The 21,066-nt window shown below is 35.2% G+C and overlaps 1 protein-coding gene across 9 annotated transcripts in view; it reads left to right on the top strand.

Annotated features, from left to right (window-relative positions):
• The window catches only part of CDK14 (cyclin dependent kinase 14), a 639,321-nt gene that overhangs the window by 289,233 nt on the left and 329,022 nt on the right, over positions 1-21,066 (top strand). For all 9 annotated transcript variants that reach the window (XM_063606295.1, XM_055114664.3, XM_003809752.7 and 6 more), the window contains one exon: positions 9,035-9,129. In XM_063606295.1, the coding sequence (XP_063462365.1) occupies positions 9,035-9,129 (95 nt within the window). The remainder of the gene's footprint in view (positions 1-9,034; positions 9,130-21,066) is intronic.

The raw sequence follows: 21,066 nt of genomic DNA on the forward strand, positions 1-21,066 counted from the left end.
ATGTGTAAAAGCATACAACAATAGCTATTCACATACATTCATTTAAAGAGAGGTTGATTTAAATCTATTCAGACAGCAAGGTCAGGCACAGTGTATCATGCCTGTAATCCCAGCACTTTGGGAGGCCAAGGTGGAAGAATCACTTGAGTGCGGGAATTCGAGACCAGCCTGAACAACATAGCAAAACCTCATCTCTACAAATAACTAGAAACAAACAAACAACAACAACAACAACAAAACATTAGCCAGGGGTGGCGGCAGGTGCCTGTGGTCCCAGCTGCTCAGGAGGATCACTTGAGCCTGGGAGGTTGAGGCTGCAATGAGCTGTAATTACACCTTGCACTCCAGCCTGGGCAATAGAGCAAGACCCTGCCTCTAAATAAATACATAAATAAAATATACGTAAATACAAATCTAGTCAAATAGTAATAGCTAATATGATATGAATGGTTATTCTTCTTAACCAGAAAACATAAGGGGCTTGGTGCGAAACCACTCATCTTTTTTTTTTTTTTTTCAATCACATACTTTGTAGTGTTCTTGTTAACTGTACATGTAACCCATGTGTAATAAAGTATAAAATAGTTAAAATGAAGCAAACTGCCTAACGGCTTTTAAACCTAGTTTTTATGGCCAGACCAAGATTAAAAAATAAAAAACCTGTTATCAGGTCTTGCAGAAACCCTCAGTCCCTAAATTGTCTCTTTTCCTCCTGAAGACAGTACCTGGATTATAATCAACACCATTCCCATCCTTGTTGCTAAGTACATTTCCTTTCCCCAGAAGTTACTAGCAAGATGTTTGCATTTAAGAAGAGCCATATGTCTAGCATTTATATAGTACCTGCATTTGTTTGGATCTTTCCCATCACAAATAGGACCAAGATTAACTAGAGCATGGAACAGCAGAAGAGGGTCATTTACAGGTTGAACTAGCAGTGAATGGAGACAGCAAGATTGAAAATGTTTTGCACTGAGTAAATTTTAATGCAGGAAAGTAACTATTTAGAAAAGAAACAGATTTAACATGTTAGATTAACATGAGATATGAGAGCAAATTACAGGCTGATACAGGGTCTACAGTGTACCAGGATAGAAAAAGAGATCCTTAATATACATATTTCCACCAGTACCCAAGTGAGGAGGGATTAGAAGTGAAGAATATTACTGCAGTTATAATGATTCATTATTGTATTATAGTTCCGTATTGTATAAACACCTGTATGCTTTTTATTTAATAGTGTTGTTTTAGTTCTTTAGCACATTCACTTGTAATAAAAACTTTTCCAGATATCTCCTTTTTAGTATAAAAGCAATATATCTTTATCATAAACAATTCAAATGATGCAGAAAGATGTATGTAGGATATTAAATTATTTCTATATCTCTTCTCAGCTATAACTATAATTTGATGAATAGATTATTCCTTTTTAAAAATGCAGTCAATTGGTGGTGATTTGGTAGCAGATTAACTGGTTTGAATATTAATGTTGGTAAAAATAACAATACATTTGTGAAAAAATTTAAATGCTTTGAACCAGGTAAATTCTACTAGGTTGAACCATGTACAATTGCTGTGTTAGTAGGTAAAAAATGTCAAATATTGGCAGTTTCATGTGGTCAAGCTGTAGTATTAGAGGAATGTGTTCTTTACAGTGATTTAGTAACCAGTTGATGTGGGCATGTGAGTCTACAATGTGGAAATAGCCTGTATCTCACCGCTCTTTGCCAGTAGTCAGGTGACAGATAAATAGGTATCGATGCTAAGGAAGGGGGAAATGGTTTAGGCTGTAATTTCCAATATCACATTTCAGTTCTATGATGTTAGGGAAATTAGAGAGAAGCAGAGCAAGAGAAGTGTGTAGTGGGATTGAATTTTTGCCCATCTCCAAACTGAAAAACTCTTAAGAAGCAAGTGAAAACAGTACACCTTTTCATAGATATAAAACAACTTACGTGATATTTTAAAAGTATTCCTAACCTGTTGTATTACCTTTCCAATTTTGGATGACATCTGGTGAACAAAAAACATCTCTAAATCCTGAATGTGATTTTAGCTAAATTAAGGATTACATGACACCACATTTATTTTAACCTTACGTTTAGAGTTGGCTATGACCTCTTTCCCTCCATAACCCACAGTTGACTCTTTGTACATATGTGTGTATAAAGAATAAAAAGCAAATATGGGGTCAAACATTTAATTCTATTTTTTAGCCCTATTCCTTTATTTTTTCATTCATTAGTTTATGGTTCTGTGTGTGGAGTGTTTATTGTATTAGATATCACTAAGGAGAAGGTCCAGATTGATCACAATCACAGTGTTTATCATTGCTCTTCCAGTGTTTAGGCCAAGCAGGCAGCATGCATTATAGAACCATGAATGCACTAACCCGGAGCTGCGCATCAGTGCTCAGCGTACGCACATGTTCTTTCTCTGCTAGACTGTCTCCTCATTACAGACAGTTAAACAAGCAATCCTGTCTCTTTTGTGCATGCAATTTTTAAGTCCCCTCTTTATATTTCCCCTCAGAATATTTTAGCTATGAAAATATTCAGACTCCACTGGCAAGTAAGGGAGATGGAACTTAGTAGTTAAAAGTAGTTTTACTATTTGTAGTAAAAGTAAATTTCAACAGCCTTAAAGCTGTCAAGCTGTGGGCTGGAAAAAAAAGTTGATGTTTGTTGTGGTTGTAGCTTGAGATATAGTTGGGTCCTTAGGTTTCATGAGTAGTCATTCTGGAAAAGTCAGGCAGCAATCCCTCTACTCCACTCTGCTGAGAAAGAACACATAAGATGAAAGGAGCCTGTGAATGTCTTTTTTCTCCCAGAGACTAAAGGTGAAATGATGGCGGATGGGCTGTGTGTCTTTGTAATCTCTTTTTTCCTAGTAGGACATCAAATAATGATCTAGAAAATTATCTCAAATATTAAAGGTTTTTTTCCCCTTTATTAACATTGGTTTTGGAAAAAAAAACACACACCACTACAGTGGGTATCTGATAAAATGAACTTACTCTGATTTTCTGTATTATCTCAAAGTTCATTTTAATCATGATGGGACTAGAGTTTGGATGAAATTCATTTCTTCCAAGTTGGAGTGAAAAATTAAGTTGTTTATTCTCAAAGTGGGATGCCAAGGTTTGAGTATGGCTGCGAATATGAATCTGAATCCTTCTGCCAACCTAAGGGAAGGCTCCCTGCATCCCTCTATCCTACTGGGACTTTGTCAGAGCACAGCTACCTCTATGAGCAAATGTTTTTCTGTTTTTGTATAGTTTTGACACCACAGCCCCTAAACTATTGTTATAATTTTCACCCTTAATTCTAATTACAAGTCTTTTGCATCATGTGCAATTTTACCTTTTCAAATCTCACTGGTGAAATAAATTTAAAACATTGCCATATGTTTACCTAAAACTTATGATGAAACCAAGGGTGCTTGAATTACTAACGCTAATGTTACAGGATTTTTGTAGATAAACAATGACAGAATAACATGTCCTTGTGTTTATGATATTATTAGGATTACATGGAGTATGATTTTGACAGTGCTTGTCTTGATGAGGGAGACACACTGGCTCTAGAACTTGTAGGTGTTAATCTCTGGACTGACTTGGCAGCTAGGAGACTCCCTTGCCTTGCTAACAGCAGGAACTGTAGTATCTGGCACCTCGCTGGGACCAGTGGCTGCTGCCTTTGGCAGCCTCAAAGTTAGTCATGTCTGTCACCTACCGTGATGTTGGTACATATCGTAGGCTGTTTTCTGTCCATTAATGCCATTTTTCTGCCATCAGCTTTGAAATTAGTGGCTCTGTGCTTTTCCAAGTATGAATTCATTATGTTAATCTTAAAAGCAAGAGGGCTTGTTTCAAATTCAGATGTTGGTACTTATTTAACTGACAGTGTGTTTCAAAAGTTTATATAAATATGTTTTGAAATCTAAAATCTGTCATAATTATTGAGATTTATTAGGATGTAATGTGGAGGCTTTGAGATTTCATCTAACTGGTCAAAAATATAATATGAAAAATGACTTGATGCTTTTCTATAATATTAGTCACTTTCAAGAAAAAACATTTTCTTCTTAAGATGAATGTTGGCAGGAATTTGATTTTACTGAAATTGTGGGACACACACAGTAGGAAATGATGGGTGTGAAGATATTACTTTGAGAAATGAGAAACAATTTAGGTGTAAGTGGTGAGAGAAGAAAGGCAGTAATTGGGGGAAAACGGTTAAAGAAAATCCTGTGTCAAAGCGTCCTCTGGGTATGAGATTCTCACTGAAGTGGAAGCTTTAATACCTTTATGGAGTTGTTGCCAACAAGGATGGATCATCTCTGAATTTGACAACCTGAGGTATTAACTTGAAAAATGGAATTTGACAAGATTGCAAATAATGTTCAATAATATGTTTCCAAAACTTGCTTCACAAAGCCATGTGCCTTTCTTACGACATGATATTCAGGGGCCCTTAATTCATTTGATCTGAAAAGTTCCTGTGCAGGCTAGGTGTTATGTACCATACCTTGCCATCATTTAAAAATACCCTGCTGTGGTTTGAAATAATGATCTCTGAGGATGTGTGCACCTCAGAAGACTGGTGCAGAAGCAAGTATCACTTTTAAAATGAGCCTATGCGATCCCCAGATTAATATCTGAAAGCTAGCTACCTAATAAAGTTTTAATTGCTTAAGGCTACTGGGCTAGTTGAATAATTGAAAGAAAGAAGATTGTAAATTATTAGAATTAACAATACTAAACTCTGTGGTAAATCTATAGTGATTGTTTCTTCAAAGTTAATGTGCTGTGATTTTACTGTTATTGTAATTACTTTCTCACTTGAGTGCTGGTTTATAAAGCTCAGATAAAGTAAGCCTGTAGATATTTTTACAATAAGGTTTTTAGTGTGCAAAACTAAGTTTCTCTTGGCAGATATGTGTAGGGCAGAAGAGAAGTCCTCTCTACCATAGTTAGTGTCTAGTTCTCTTGCCTGGGAATATACATTGTTGCTCCAGATTCAGTTCCAGAGGGAACACCCTTCTTATTGCCTTCCCCACCGATCAGTTATCAGACTGCCTTCTTTTGACCAATATGTGTTTATAAAAGTTTATATTTGGATTAAGGATTTAATATATTGTTATGAAACAGGTTTGCTTGGGGAAGACAATGGAAATTCATAGCAGTAACAATAGTTCTGATAACACGAGTTCACCTTCGTGGAGGTAATACTGGCAGTTAGTGTACTACTAAGTCCTAAGTACTTTATTTTTGCCTTCTCTGATGACTGTCCAGTGCAGACTCATTTGCATGGTAGTTGTGTATCTAAAATATTATTTTATTTTAGTGAAATATTAAATAATTGAAATTTATTTTAATATGTTAAAACATGGGTAAATCTCATTTATTTTTTAAAAGACTTTACATTTTAGAGCAGTTTTAGGTTCATAGCAAAGTTCATTGGAAAGTACAGAGAGTTTCCACATATTTTCCATCCTTCACATATGCATAGCCTCCCCAGCTATTAGAATCCCCAACCAGTGTGATACATTTGTTGCAGTTAATGAACTTGGAATAACACATCATTACCCAAATATCATCATTTACATGAAAGTTCACTCTTGGTGTTGTAAATCTCTCTTTAAAGATATGGCCTTGCTGTATTATTATTTGCCAAGGGATCAAGGACCTGCTCAGGGCCACCAGTGTCAGCAACTAGATTCTGAATAAATATTTGATTAATAAATGAATTACTACAAGTTATTGATAGAATATAGGCAGAATTTTTTTTGTTTTTTTCTCTTCAGATTTTATAGGTTCTTAACTAAAAACCAAAATGAAGACATAATGTTTTTAATGTAATGGTAAAGAGGAAACTTCTGTGTTTTGAATACTCTACTTGAATTGTCATTGCTGTAAAGAGAAATAATTTTGATTACTTTTGTTTTTACTCAGGTATGAAGAATTTATTCTCAAATTAATACTCATGCTTATGAGTGTATAAATGCTCATATATTAATTTAATAAAGGTTTCTGTTACTTGATAGGATGGGCTACTTGCATTGTACAATTTTTTTTAACATTTTCCCCTGTCTTTCACAGTTCTTTTATTCTTACAGAGTTAGAAAGATGTAAGACTAAATTCACCACCTAAATTTAATAAATAATATTTTGTAAATATATTTATGTCATTTGACCCCGTAATTCTATTTTTCACAATTATTATAAGGAGATAATCCAAAAGGTGGAAAACTAAGTGCCCAGTCACGTCTTTTGTGGTATTATTTATAAACATAAATCTTAATCTAAAATTTCTTTAAGATGAGCAGTGTTGCAAAGAATCTGATTATGGGGATGTGATGTGTCTCATTCCTTTTTTTTTTTTTTTTTTTGAGATAGAGTCTCACTATGTTGCCAAGCTGGACTGCAGTGGTGTGATCTCAGCTCACTGCAACCTCCACCTCCCAGGTTCAAGTGATTCTCCTGCCTCAGCCTCCCAAGTAGCTGGGATTACAGGCACGCGCCACCACACCCAGCTAATTTTGTATTTTTAGTAGAGGCGGGGTTTCACCATGTTGATCAGGATGGTCTCAATCTCTTGACCTTGTGATCTACCCCGCTCGGCCTCCCAAAGTGCTGGGATTACAGGCATGAGCCACCACGCCTGGCCGCGTCTCATTCCTTTTTTTAATCAAAGGAAAGGAGGCTTGCGTTGAGGAAGGAGTGCAGTTTAAGAGGTAAAGCCAGCTATTCCTTGTCAAGGTCTTGAAATTGCTAGCATTAGCAGCTGGTCTTCTCTGGGTTTTTAGAGGAGTAGATACCCAGAGGCCCTGTGTGGAAACTGAGTTTTATCAGCTGGAGGTTTGGGCGTAGTGCTAGTCTCAGAGTCAAAGGAAGATTGGTCAAACTTGAGGAAGAGCTACTAGGTGGCAGCAGGCTCTTCTTATTCCGAATAGCCACCCCAACCCCTGAGGACCCCAGATGCATGACATTCAGTAAACTTGTTGAGTTCTTACTATGCTTTAGACCTTGATCCAGGAGCAAGATATATCAATGGGGGAAATAAAGATTACTGTTCCTATGGGAGAAGGGGTTTGGAGGACAATTAATGATGCCTTTCTGATCTTGAATCTTCCCACTCATACTCCTCCAAAAGTCATAAATCCAACAAGGAGAACAAATAAAAACAGACAACTCATGCCTTCAAGAGCATTAAGAGACAGCAACAAGCCTGTGATAGCAAAGAGTGACACAGGGGAAGCTGATAGAGGCTTAAGAAGCTGTGAAAAACAGTACAGGGGTGTGGAGGACTTAATCAAATCACAAGCAAAATTATTCCAGAAAGACAAAGCTGGGATGCTGTGTAGTTCATTCACAGCACTGGATGCAATAAAGGAGGCTGAAAGTGACTGGAATTGGCAGCTGTTGGAAAGCATTGCCTCTAGGGGAGAGTCGTATATAGAGAGAAACGGTGGTACTTGTTAAGACAGGATAGTGAAAGTAAAGAAGGAAGGAAAAGGGAGAAATTAAGGATCCTGTGGAAATGAAAAAGAAACAAGACAACCCAAACCCTTCTTCTTTCGTCTCCCAGTGCCAGCTGTAAAAACTACATAGAAGAGGGCAAAGGTGACAGAAAAAAAGACTCTCAGATTAGGAACCAGTTCATTAAATAAATAGGAATAGAATAAAGTAGCCCACATCTACCCAAAACGACTGTCAAACATTGAAAATAGCGATTAGTGCATTTTGGTTGCAAAAACTCTTGCAATAAGTCAACCGTAAAATTAAAACTGTGCATAACACTGAAATATGAATTGAATATTTGAATTCATGCTTCTTGGTGTATGAAACAAACAAGCCTACCTTTAGTTAGAAGTACAAAAGCTAAGTAGAGAAATGGACAAAAAATAAAATGAAATAAAATTAGAGTTAATTGAACTTCTGACAAGAATAGAAGAAAAGAAAAAATCAAATCAGAAGTGAAGACTAAATTGCAAGGTACCTAAAGGAAAATCAGATTAAAATGGCAGGTGGTAACCCAACGTATTAATATTTACATTGAATGTAAATGGTCTAAACATCAAAATGAAAAGTCAGAGATTGGCAAAATGCATTAAAAATATGACCAAACCGTATACTGTCTACAAGAAACTTCAACTGTGTGATATCATTAGGACTGAAAAGAAAAGGATGGGTAAATGCTAATCAAGAGAATGGTGGATAGCTATACAAAGGGGACTTCAGAACACAGAAATTTACTAGGAGTAAAGAGGACATTACTTATTGATAAAACGGTCAATTCTCAAAAAAGACATAGCAACCCTAAACATGTATTCAGTAAACAACTGAGTTTTATAATACAAAGAGCAAAAACAAGCAGAACCCAAATGAGTAATTGACAGATCCACCATTACAGTTGAGGATGCCAATATGCCTCTCTCAGTAGTTCATAGAACCACTATTCAGAAAATTAGTAAGGATATATTAATAGAAGAACTCAATGATACTATTAAATAATAGGATCAAATTGACATTTATAGAACTCCCCACCCAACATCAGCAGAATTCAGGTTCCATACCTATGGAATGTATACCAAGATAAACCATATTCTGGATAATAAACTATACAAATTTAAAGAATTGGAATCATACCAAGTATTTTCCCTGATCATAATGAAACCTAACTAGAGATTAATAACAGATGACAGGTAAAATAACTGAAAGAAGTTTTATCTAAATGAAAACCTTGTTTTTCTGGCCAGGCACTGTGTTATACACCTGTAATCCCAGCTTGTCAGGAGGCTGAAGAACGAGGATCACTTGAACCCAGGAGTTTGAGACCAGCCTGGGCAGCATAGTGAGACCCCATCTCAAAAAAAGTCTTGTTTTTCTACCCTTCATTTTGAATTGTTATTGACTTGGAACATGTGAAAATAGATATCTCTCATCTGACAGTGTGCCAAAATTATAATGGTATATATTAGTTGATTGTTATCCACGATAAATTGTTTCTCTGTCCATTTTGTTTTACAGCTTCTCTTTTAAAAGGACTAAAACATGCTAACATAGTGCTACTTCATGACATCATCCATACCAAGGAGACGCTGACACTTGTGTTTGAATATGTGGTAAGTAAAATAAGACTTTTAAATTTAGACATTTAAAATATGAATGAAATTCTTATAGTGTTGTCATAGAATTTTGTTTTTAGATTGCTGTACTGAAGTTAATATTTTATCTGAATACATGAGAATTGTAATTTTGTATAAAATAAAGGCCCTATAAGAGATTATTGAATGATATGTATCTTAAAAGAAAAACCCAGAAAAATGTTAACTTGAATTTCTATCAGATATGTTATCTATTTATAACCTATTTGTTACTAGGATACATTGTAATTTTTAGGTTTATTACATAGGATTCAACAGCCTGATGGTGATCATTATCAAAGAAAGCTCATAGGCAATAAGAATGGTTTTTTATTTTTGGATTTGTAACTTGGTTTCTCAAAAGCATGCTTATTAAGATGTGTGTGTGTGTGTGTGTGTGTGTGTGTGTGTGTGTGTGTGTAGGAAAGCCTGATACAATTTAGACTTCAAAGTTTTCCCCCTCACTTGGTATTTCAACTATTAATTAGAACTTCCAATTGCATAGCACACAATGTAATGATCTTCTTATGTGAGAGTATTATTGCTAGAAGACTTGGACTTGAACTCATAATTAATCCTTCTCCATTTCTCTTAAAAAACATGGTATTTGTGTAGCACTACTTCAGCACTTAACTGTGGAATCGTGAAATGTAACTATGATAATTAACATCCCAATTTTCACAGATGGATCTAAGAACATGTAATTTATAAGACACAAATGACATCGGTGCAGACATTTATTTAGAATAGTTGTTGGTATTGTCAGTGTATTAGGACCCCATTTTGTAATTATCACACTACTTTTTAAAAAATTTGAAGTACTTTCCATTTTTCCTTAAAAAAAATGAATATTTGCAACATTTTTATTTTGCTTATGTCTGCCTGTGTCTGTCATTTGAAAATTGTTGTCTTATGAAGAAGCCATTTATCTTGTCTATTTACATATAAATGATAGATACATTTGAATAATATGGTAATGTGACTGCAAGGACAGCTAGAGCTGAGCAGTTGCATATATTATGTGGTACCAAGAATGGATGCAGATTCACACATCAATGCAAACATAATTTCTTTTGTTTAATCCATGATTTTGGAGTTAATAATGTATTCCAGCTGATTTAGACTTGGAACTTTTGATTCATAATTTTAAGTATGTCTAGTTTACACATTTCAGTTAAATCTAGATTTTCCGTACTATGCTTGACTTTTACAGTGTTTTGTAGAAAAGAGATTTCAAAAATGTACTTATTCTGTCCCTCAAATTAGATAATTAAAAGGAAGGAAAGTAGCTTGTGCACCAAAATCAGTAACATTGGTAAAGAAACTAATAAAAGTAATGTGAAAATTTGTCCTCTAAATCTTAAAAAATAATGAAATATATTTATGGGGCTAAAATGTACATATTGGATCAAGTGTCATTTGACGATTTTGTATTTATGTTGTTGCCAAATAAAAGGAAATAAATTCACTACCCTGCATTATTTACTGATAAAGACTGACTTTTAAACATAATCACTTTTCTTTGTGTGAGTAAAATTTTCCCTAGTCCAATTCTTATGGAGACATCCCATGTGCCTTTAAATCAACCACTTAATAATATGGGCACATGCAGTATCTAGAGTAACATTTTGTTCCCAACTTCTCCATGGAGTTCGGACATCATATAGATTACTCTTGTCTCTTTTAGAGATTGAGGCCAACTTGGGCCATTTTTGGCTTATGATTGCCCTGCCTCTGCTTCTATTGTCCTGTCTACCTGTGTTGCCTTACTTTTACACTGCTTCTTTGCCTTTTTCCTTTCTACCTTTCTTTTTCTATCTTTTCCTATTCTCATCATTTTCTATCATTTTGCTTTTTGCTGCTATATGTGAAGTTTGTTTTTTGTGCATTTTTAGTAAAAGATGTTTAGTTGAATTCCTGAAATCAGCCTTTGGTGAAAAGAACCGCTTCAGTTTGTAGAAATTTCTTAGGGATAGTCTTCTCATTTAGGGTGGGAAGGTGTAGATTTCTCAGCAGGATTAGTCTATTTGGCAATTGCCCAGTTCAAAAATAACTTCCCTGAATATTACCTAAAGTTTTTATTTCCTTAACACAAGTTTCCAATTGCTTGTTCTTTGTAAATATTTGGATATCTCAAGAAAAATTAAGGTTCTTACATACCTTAATGGATTGTTTTAATCAGATTGCTTTCCTCACAGTATCTAGCAGAAATAAACTCTACTCTTCTTGCATGTTTTGAAGCAGTGGAAAGGCAATAATAATTATTAAACATTAAGTGCCTTGGAAATTAGAGCAGATATTAGTGAGCGGCATAAGGTAGGAAACAGGAGGGCACTGTGGGCTTGGGATGAATGAGTGAGGGCCACAGAAAGAGAGGCAAAAGAATGTTTAAGACAAATATGGCCACAATAATAAAACCCAACAGCTGAAATTTACAGTTTTATGCTGAGCACTGTACGGAGGGCTTTACATTCATTGTCACTTTTGGTGTTCTCAACAGCCTCATGGAACTGTAAATACCACCATTTTGCAAAGGAAAAATCTAAAGGTTAGGGAGATGAAGCAGTTATTTCCAAGGTCTCGTAGTTTGTAAGATAGACCCAGGCCCATCCTAATTGGACTGTTATAGCTCCTGTTTATTTTTATCAATTTTAGTTAGCCTAGGTCTTTGGTCAGAAGAGGAAAAGAAAACTTTCTTCTTTCTTTCCACAACCTTCCTTTATTCTACACTTAATATCCTGAGTGCAGATAAGTCCTAAAAACAGTGAAACTGCTTTATAGTTTGAATAAGTTTTGTAGATTGGCCAAAAACCTGTCCATTTAAACTTTTATTTCAATTACAAAATGTGTTTTTAGTTTCCATAAAGCAAACTTGTAAGTTATAGTATTGTCGCATATATGCCACTAGGGTCTTCTGAAATGCACACACATACACACACACACACAGAACTTTGTTAGTAAGTTCTAAAGTCAGTATCAGTTTAATTTAAAATTTCTAAAACTTAATGATAATGTTGCTGTATTTCAGAATTATTAACATCAAAGGTATTTTCTAAACAATGTTGATTTTGTAGTTCTGTGTAATTAATTCATTGTACCCTTTTTTGAGGGAGGTACCATTGTAAGTTAAACAGTAGGAAAAACCAATACCCCATGCCATTAAAACCCTGGATATGACGGGAAAGTAAAATAATTTAAGATTCATTAGATACTATTGTATTTTTCCTTTTGATTTCACAATGAAGTTTTCAAGGGCTTTTTGAGATATCTATGTAATTCAAGTTTTACCAAGTGAAGGATTCTTATTTATAATATGTACATACTATAAATGTATTTCTTTTTTTGGCTTTAAAGGAGAACTGTAAGCCTAGTTGCTTTATATTGTTGCCATGAATGACATTTTAGGTTTTATAAAAGCCTTCTGAGGGCCAGAATAATGAAATAAGTGGTAAAAATTTAGTGATGTGAAATAAGTGGTAAAAATTTAGTCAAGGAAATGACTTTGAAGGTCATTATTAAAGTGGTTTAGTGGCTAACAGGATATTGTTGGTGTAGGCTTTCTTTTAAGTAATAGGAAAAGCTTTACAGACCTAAAGTGTTCTGTAATTTAGATTCTTATACAGTTACAAAGTCTGTAGATACTACGATCTGGAAGCTGCAAGGTTGGGAACCCCTTAGGAAATGTGCTCCTTAAGTTGCTCATGTTGCTATTGGGTAACATGTGGGCCCCTCTGATGCATGGTTTTGAGTACAGTTATTTCCAAGGTCTTGTAGTTTGTAAGACAGACCCAGGCAGTTGGGTCTAATATGTCAAATATGAAGGAACACCTTAAACCAAGGAGTCGCTCAGTTAGCTTGAAAAGGAATCTCGTTCATAATGGTCTAAAATATTATTATAGCTGTCTTTTTTCCCTATACAGGTTTAAAACTTGGAAGAGAAAGGTAGAAAATGTAGTTGAGAATCATTGACTCCAGAATATATTTAGTTGTGAAAGTTCTAACAAATTTTTCTTCTACTTAAACAGAAAGTTAAGCAATTTAGTTTTTATTTTCTTTGCCAAAGACAAATAAGTGCCGCATTATCCTATTTAACACCATGCTGAAAAATTTAAAACAGATCCCATCAGTGAAAATAAGAATGCTGATAGCAAACATGATTATTTAAATATATATTGCCATTAAGCTAATAACTGTTCTCTTTTAAATTACATAAGAGTAAAGCATGTGTAGCAGCATTTTTCATTACATATTTAATAATTGTGTACAAGTAGAAATCAAAATAGAATTGTGATTACCAGGGAATAAGGAGGAGGGGAAAATAGGGAGTTGTTCAGTGGGTATAAAGTTTCAGGTTTTTTTTGGAGGGGGGTGGATACAAGATGGATGATAAAAGTTTCAGTCGTAAGTTCCAGAGAGCTACCGCACACCATAGTGCACATGGTTTAACAATATGATATTGTGCACTTACAATTTTGGTAGTAGAGTAGATTTTTATGTTAAGCATTCTTACCATCAGAAATATAAAAGCAAGGTTGGACACAGTGGCTCAATCCTGTGATCCCAGCACTTTGGAAAGTGGAGGTGGGAGGATTGCTTGAGGCCAGGAATTTGAGACCAGCCTGGGCAACATAGTGAGACCTTGTCTCTACATAAAATTAAAAAAAAAAAATTACCCAGGCTGGTGGCATGTGCCTACAGTCTTAGCTGCTCTGGAGGCTGAGGTGGAAGGATGCTTGAGTCCAAGAGTGCAAGACTGTAATGAGCTACAATTGTACCACTAGACTGGACTCTGGATGGCAGAGCAAGACCTTGTCTCTAAAAAACAAACAAACTATTTATATATATGCATTCACCCATAATACCATCACCACAATCAAGACAGTTAAGGTAATAAACTTATCCATTACTCCACAAGTTTCCTTGTGTCATTTTGCCTTTATTATACATATATATTACATATATATGTATATATACACACTATATATATATATACACACACACACATACACATACATACACACACATTAATGGAGTAATGGATATATTTATTAACTTGATTGCCTTGATTGTGGTGATGGTATTATGGGTGCATGCATATGTCCAAACTCCTCAGATTGTATACATTAAGTATATACAGTCATTTGCATATCAGTCATACCTCAATAAAGCTGTGAAACAAAGAAAAGCAACAAACTCAAAGCTAATCATGATATTGTTAGGGATAATCATTTTGTTCCTATTGTGCTATAAACTAGTGAAATAGCCTAAACTAATGTATAACATTATATAAAACAAAAATATTGTATTTCACATGAAAACAAAACTGTATCAATAGAAATCATAAAGCCCATAAAATGTTTTTATAGTGTTGTACATTCTACAAAGCACTCTCATAGATGTTATTTTATTAGATGCCACCCTCAGCTCTTTGAGTTGTAGGTAGCATGTTATTTTTATGAAGTATTTTATCGATGAGGAAAAATAATGCTTAGAGAATTTAAAGCAGATTGACAAATGATTTAGCCAAGTTAAAATGGTAAAGATATGACTTTAGCTCAAGTCTTCTGTGCCTAAAGATGCCAGTTACTCCATTTTAACCTGCAACTTACCTGTGTTACTACCTTCCTAGAGTTTTATATGATGGTCTAAGGTATGTATGATGTTAGAAGATGGGACAGGAAGCTGAAAATTACATACTGTCTTTTCAACTTGCTACAGAATTTACTTATTTGGTTTCTCTGCCTCATACATTTTGATGTTTAAATCTGTGAAGAATGCTGTGATTTGCATGATTTTATGCCACATCTGTTCTTGAAAAACTGTAGCTCTCTATCAATATTTTGCTTTCCAGATTAAGCAGTCCTTGAGCAATTGAACATTTTTCTGCTTTCCTCTGAGATAGATGTATGTGCATAGGTATGCACACATGCAACTTTAATTGAGGGTGATCAGGGAGGGCTTGCTGAGAAGTGTTTAGGTAAAAATCTGAAGGAGATGAAAGAGGGAGATGCACATATTTTTAGAGGAAGAGCATTCTAGGCAGAAAGCTTGTCTGAGGAACAGCAGGGCTGTGGCTTGCAGGGAGCTAGCAAGGATGACAATAGGAAGAGACAAGGTTTGAGATGCAGTGGCATTCAGATTCTGTTGGCTTTGAAAGGTTTGGCTGTACTGAGTTTGGCTTTGACTCAGAATGAGATGGGAAGCCTCCAAAGGGTGTTGAGCAGAGAAATTATTTGATCTGACTCATATTTTATTGGGTCTCTGGCTGCTTTCTTAAGAATGGACCAAGGGTGGGCAGGTTAAGAATCAGAGAGACCAGTCAGGAGGCTATTGCAATAAGATCTAAACATGAGATGATGTCTGCAGAAGAGGTGAAGAGAAATGGTTGGATTCTGGATATACATTGTGTGGCCGACACACCTGTTGGGAAGACTTTAAAAGTGGGCAGGAACAGCATGAGACTGGATAGCCAGACCAGAGCCAAAATCATGCCATGGCACTGTCCACTAAGCACCCTGCTGCCACCATGAGTGTTGGGGCTGGACATTGTCTCTTGCTTTGCTGGCCTTGCCTATCTTTGCCAATGTTGCCAAAATGGGAACATCCTACATTATCATTGCTTCTTTGGACTGTTAGCTCGTAATGCTAAGCCAGGATTGATTGTGTTTGTTGGCTGAGATGAAGTTTCAAGCCCATGTTTTGACTGCACAGGACCATAAGAAAGTGAGTATCTAGCATTTTGGCTATTCTAATGGCAGGTGGGTCCTGTTTCCTGTCAAGATTCATAAAATACCATTGACTGCAGAAAGAAATTGTGATACATATACACTGTGGAATACTATGCAGTCATAACAAAGAGATCATGTCCTTTGCAGGAACATGTATGGAGCTGGAGGCCATTATCCTTAGCAAACTAACACAGGAATAGAAAACCAAATACTGCATGTTCTGACTTATAAGTGGGAGCTAAATGATGAGAACACATGGACACATAGAGGGGAACAACACACACTGGGGTGTGCCAGAGGGTGGAGGCTGGGAGAAGGGAGAGGATGAGGAAAAATAACTAATGGATACTAGGCTTAACACCTGGGTGATGAAATAATTTGTATAGCAAACCCCCATTACACAAGCTTACCTGTATAACAAACTTGCACGTGTACCCCAAGCTTACAATAAAAGTTTAAAAAAATTCATAAAATCAGAACCTTTCCCAACTTAGGGAATACATTCGGATACAGGGCATGCTTCCATTTTTCCCTGCTTTTCCATCATGCCCTAAGGAGAAAAAGACACCTCATAAACATCCACTAGATTCATTATCTAGTCCCAGATAAGGTAAATCTAGAATGTAAAAAGAATTGGCGGGTGGTATATTCATGGAACCATTGTTTATCATCTTTGGGAAATCATCAAGAATGGAGATGGGCAAAAGTAATGCTGGTTTTTAAAGGGTGATGGGGGACAAATCTGAATCTACAGAAATATAAGCTTAATATAGAACATTGGTGAAATTTAAAATAAATTTTTAGACATTAGGGTCTAATGATCTTCATTCTCTTTGTTATTTCCTGATTTCAACAGACTAGTGAACTAGTTTGAGATATTTATGAGATATTTAAAACAAGAATAGAAATCTAGTTGTTAGGAGATCATTATTTTTTTTTCCAGTTTTATCTCTGGTTGAACCACTTTATCCAAAGCGTGTTGATCAATGAATTGACATCATCATGGAGAAAAGTCTGTCGGGGTGTGCTGGAGGGCATTGTCCTTGTCCTTGTTCTATTTGATATTTTTATTAATGACTCAGATAGTGGTGGTGATATGCTGGACCTATTTGTGTCATAGCTGGAAAGTATAATTAACACTTAGGGTGATAGAATCAAGGGTCAGAAAAGAATATAATAAAATGATGAGCCTAACCTACAAGGTGAATTATCATGGGGATAAGTAAAACGGTATATTTGCTTTTAAAAAAAGAAAGCATCCCAACCTAATACAGAAAAATGGGTGGAGGAAAGGTAACTTAAAACAATTCATGTAAAAAAAGACTAGTGATTTCTTTGGTGTATGGGAGTATGCACAGAGGAGCTCCAATAAGATGCCAAAATTATTCAGGAGAATTAAAGACATACCAAGAGAGGAGAGAAAAAGGTAGTGCATATATTCTACATGGGGTAAGGAAGTCAAGTGTGAGAATTTGGGGAAGGCTGGCTTTGGCTTAATTCTTAGAAGAATGCTCAATTATGTGTTTTCTGTAAATTATGTTCACTTCTTCGAAATGTAATGAGCACCTTATTGCTAAAAGCATTCAAATAGAGGATGACTAGATTCACATCAGGAATATTGTAGAAAGGGTTCCTAACCTGTATTACATGCATGACATTGAGATATGTAATTTAGGTTATGTGCTCCCAACTGATACCATGACGTAGATGTAAGGTCCCTTCATTTCGCAGATGAGGAAATTTAGGCTAAGATGTCGGATACTTCGTGCATGCCGTTTCCAGTGGCTACATCATATCATCTCCTGAGTTGAGTGTGAATCCAGGTAACTACAAGTTTCCATAGCAAATGATTGCCCAAGGTTTTACAATTGGCATATATAAGTGTGTCCCATGTGACATAATTTTGAGGAACAGAAACACAGCTCATTATGGTCATTCACTTAATAATTTATGTATTCATTCATTCACTTTTTTCCCTCCAACATATACGGACTGTCTTCTCTGTGCCAGGGAGTATCCTTAAGTTCTAGAGATACAAATATATAGACCTTGTTTTTAAAGAGATTGAAGTCATGTGGAGAACTGTGATCTTAGACGAGGTAAACCTCCATAAGCCATTTGAGTTATAAATTGCTGTCACACATCTATAGGTGTCATGGTACTAGAACATATTTGTGTTTTAGTGTAAACAATAGGAAAACTAGATTTGTCTCATAGGCTTTTCTTTATGGAAGGGTTTTTGTTTCATATATGGAGAACTAGTTATGCTGTATAATACTGTGATTCTATATTCTGAAGGGGAGGTTGTCATTCAGAACCAAGTACAGAATGTGAACAGATGTAAACATTGTGGATGACTGAATGTGCAGGCAGTGTAAGATGGAGGAATTCTGAACCATAAGGAGAAATTAAAGAAATGAAAAGGAAACAAGCTAGCTTCAGTCAGTGCTCTCTTAGGAACTTCTCATTTTCTGTAATTGGTAGGACAAAATAAATTAACTTCTTTTCTATCCTTTTCCCTAATGGCTTTTTCTCATCTAATAATAAGGAATGATGGTTACTTTTAGTCATTTTTAACTGTCCACTATCATGTTGGGTACTGAGATATCAATTTTTTTCCTGTTTACATCATATCTATCATCTCTATATTCTAGTTTTATTTTATGTGATTGCTCTCCTTATTAGATACTTATAATCATGATTTGGTATTTAATTCACATGGTCTAAGATAGAAGTGTTTCTGATCTCCAACTGTTGCTATGGTAAATGCCTTCCTATCCACAAAAGCACACAGTTCTGAGTATATTCCACCATAGATCAAACTATTTTAATGAGAATACAGTATGCATCTGATTTTTATAATATTTTAATTCTTGTTCCTCAGTTTATCTTAGAATTTCACCACTTAAACTATGATATTTAATGGTAGAGAAATCACAGAAAAGATAAAACAGTAATAAAAAGATAATTCCTTTGGAAAGAAAAGTATATATTTCTCATGTTAATTCTTTTTAAAAATTTTCTCACAGGAATTATGGCCATATGTCTTAAGAAAACAATACTCCTGGAAAACTGCATGATTCAGGGGGTGGGTGGAGGCACGAGAGTAATACATTGAATGTAATAAGACTGACAATAATTATCAGCTTGGAGAGATTAGAGAAAGCTCCAGCTAAGGTACAAAAGTTGCCACCTGATGTAAGTACCCAAGATCAGGATGAAGATGATCAATAATTCCAGTTACCTTCACATTAAGTCTGAATAGGTCATTAAGTAATTGACGAAAAAATCACTAGCAAATTCAGTTGTAAGTGTGAAAGTATACATTATTATATATCATACAAAACTGGTGGCTATAACTTCACAAGTTTTTAAAGTAAGTTAGTAAATGCCTGTCATGAAAATGACCACTTCTTGCATTCTATTTAGTTGTTTTTAATTTTACTTTTTCTTCCATTTTATGAATACTTAGTTAATATCACATAATGGTTTAGTTTAATGTGCATTCTATACTTTGGTAAAGGAATATTAGGCCACCCTATAAATTATTCATTTTTGTTGATGTGATTTTTGCTTTTATGCAAGTTATGTATGTATTTAGATTAAGTCAATTAGTTCTAGGTTTCTTATGAAAAACAGCAGTTTTTACCTTCAACTTTCCACTTTTTTAGCTGATTCTTTCAGTTTCTCTTTAAATATCTAATAAAACTCATTTATTTTCACTTATTGATTATTCATCTTTGGCATAATCTACTGATTCCTACAATGCAAAGCGAGAATTTGGTTTTTTTTCTCATTCCTCCACTTCAAAACAAACGTACTCACCTTTTCCTGCCGCCCTCCCAGTCTCCCATCCTCCCAGTGTAGTCATAATTTTGATTATATCAGAATTCAGAATTTGATATTTATATTAGCATGTTAATATAAATCTTTGTAGCCAAGACACATAGTGTACTGTGACTACTTTTTCCTCTCTGTTTCTCTGGAATTAATATTAATTTTCTGTTTTTCATTTCTGTTATTAATTCAGGGCCTCCCAGAGCCTCTGCCTGGTGTATCTTTCCTGATTTCCAGGCATGCCCTTCCCCTCTTCCCTGAGCTGGAGCTCTTTTGTGTTCATCTTATGTGGTTTTGTCTTGAGGAAGACTATTTCTAATAGCTTCCTGGGAAAGGGTGTGTGCGAGATTTTTGTTGTTGTTGAGGCATTGTATTTTTGAAAATATCTTTATTCGGTGCTCATGCTTGATTGACATTTTGGCTAGATGTAGAATTCTTGCTTGGAAATAATTCCATTAGAATTTCAGTAAGATTGCTCCATTTTTCAGTTCCATTGTTTCTGTTAAGCTATTTCTCTTTATTTCTAGTGTCCTGAAATTTTATGATAAAGTGAAAAAGAAACCAAGGTTCAGCTTTATGCTCATTGGGTGTACTTTTTCAATCTGGAATCTCATGTCCTTTCATCCTTTTTTTTATGTGTGTAACGCAGTAGCTTTATTATGATACAATTCATGTAACAAAGTTTGCTTTTTAAAAGTACACAATTCAGCGGTTTTGAGCCTATTCACAACGTTGTGGAACCATTACTACAACCTAATTTTACAATTCATTACCCTAAAAAGAATCCCATATCCATTAGCATTCACTCTGAATTCACCACTAACCCCCTGCTCCTGAACCACCAATCTACTGTATGTCTCGATAGATTTGCCTGACTTCTCATATAAATGGAATCATAATAATATGTGACCCTTTGTCATTGTCTTCTTTGACTTAGCATAATGTTTTTGAAGTTCATCCATGTTGTAGCTTTTCTCAGTACTTCATACTTCCTTAAGACTGAGTAATATTCCATACTTTGGATGTACATTTTATCTATTTATTCATCAATTAATGTACATGTGGGGTTTCTTTTCGTCTTTTGGCTGTTGTGAATAGTGCTGCTATGAACATTTGTGTACGTACATTTGTTTATCTTCTTTCAATTCTTTTGTGCATATATCTAGGAGTGGTATTGCTGGTCATCTTATAACTCTATCTTTCACCTTTTGAGGGACTGCCAAACTATTTTCCAAAGTGGATGCACCATTTTACAATCCAACCAGCAGTGTATAGGGGTGCCAATTTTATTTACACTTGGCAACACTTGTTATTTTCTGCCTTTTTTTTTTATTATATTGGATGTTTAGTT

The sequence above is a fragment of the Pan paniscus genome, chromosome 6 (genome assembly GCF_029289425.2).
Source record: "Pan paniscus chromosome 6, NHGRI_mPanPan1-v2.0_pri, whole genome shotgun sequence".
Taxonomy (NCBI): Eukaryota; Metazoa; Chordata; class Mammalia; order Primates; family Hominidae; genus Pan; species Pan paniscus.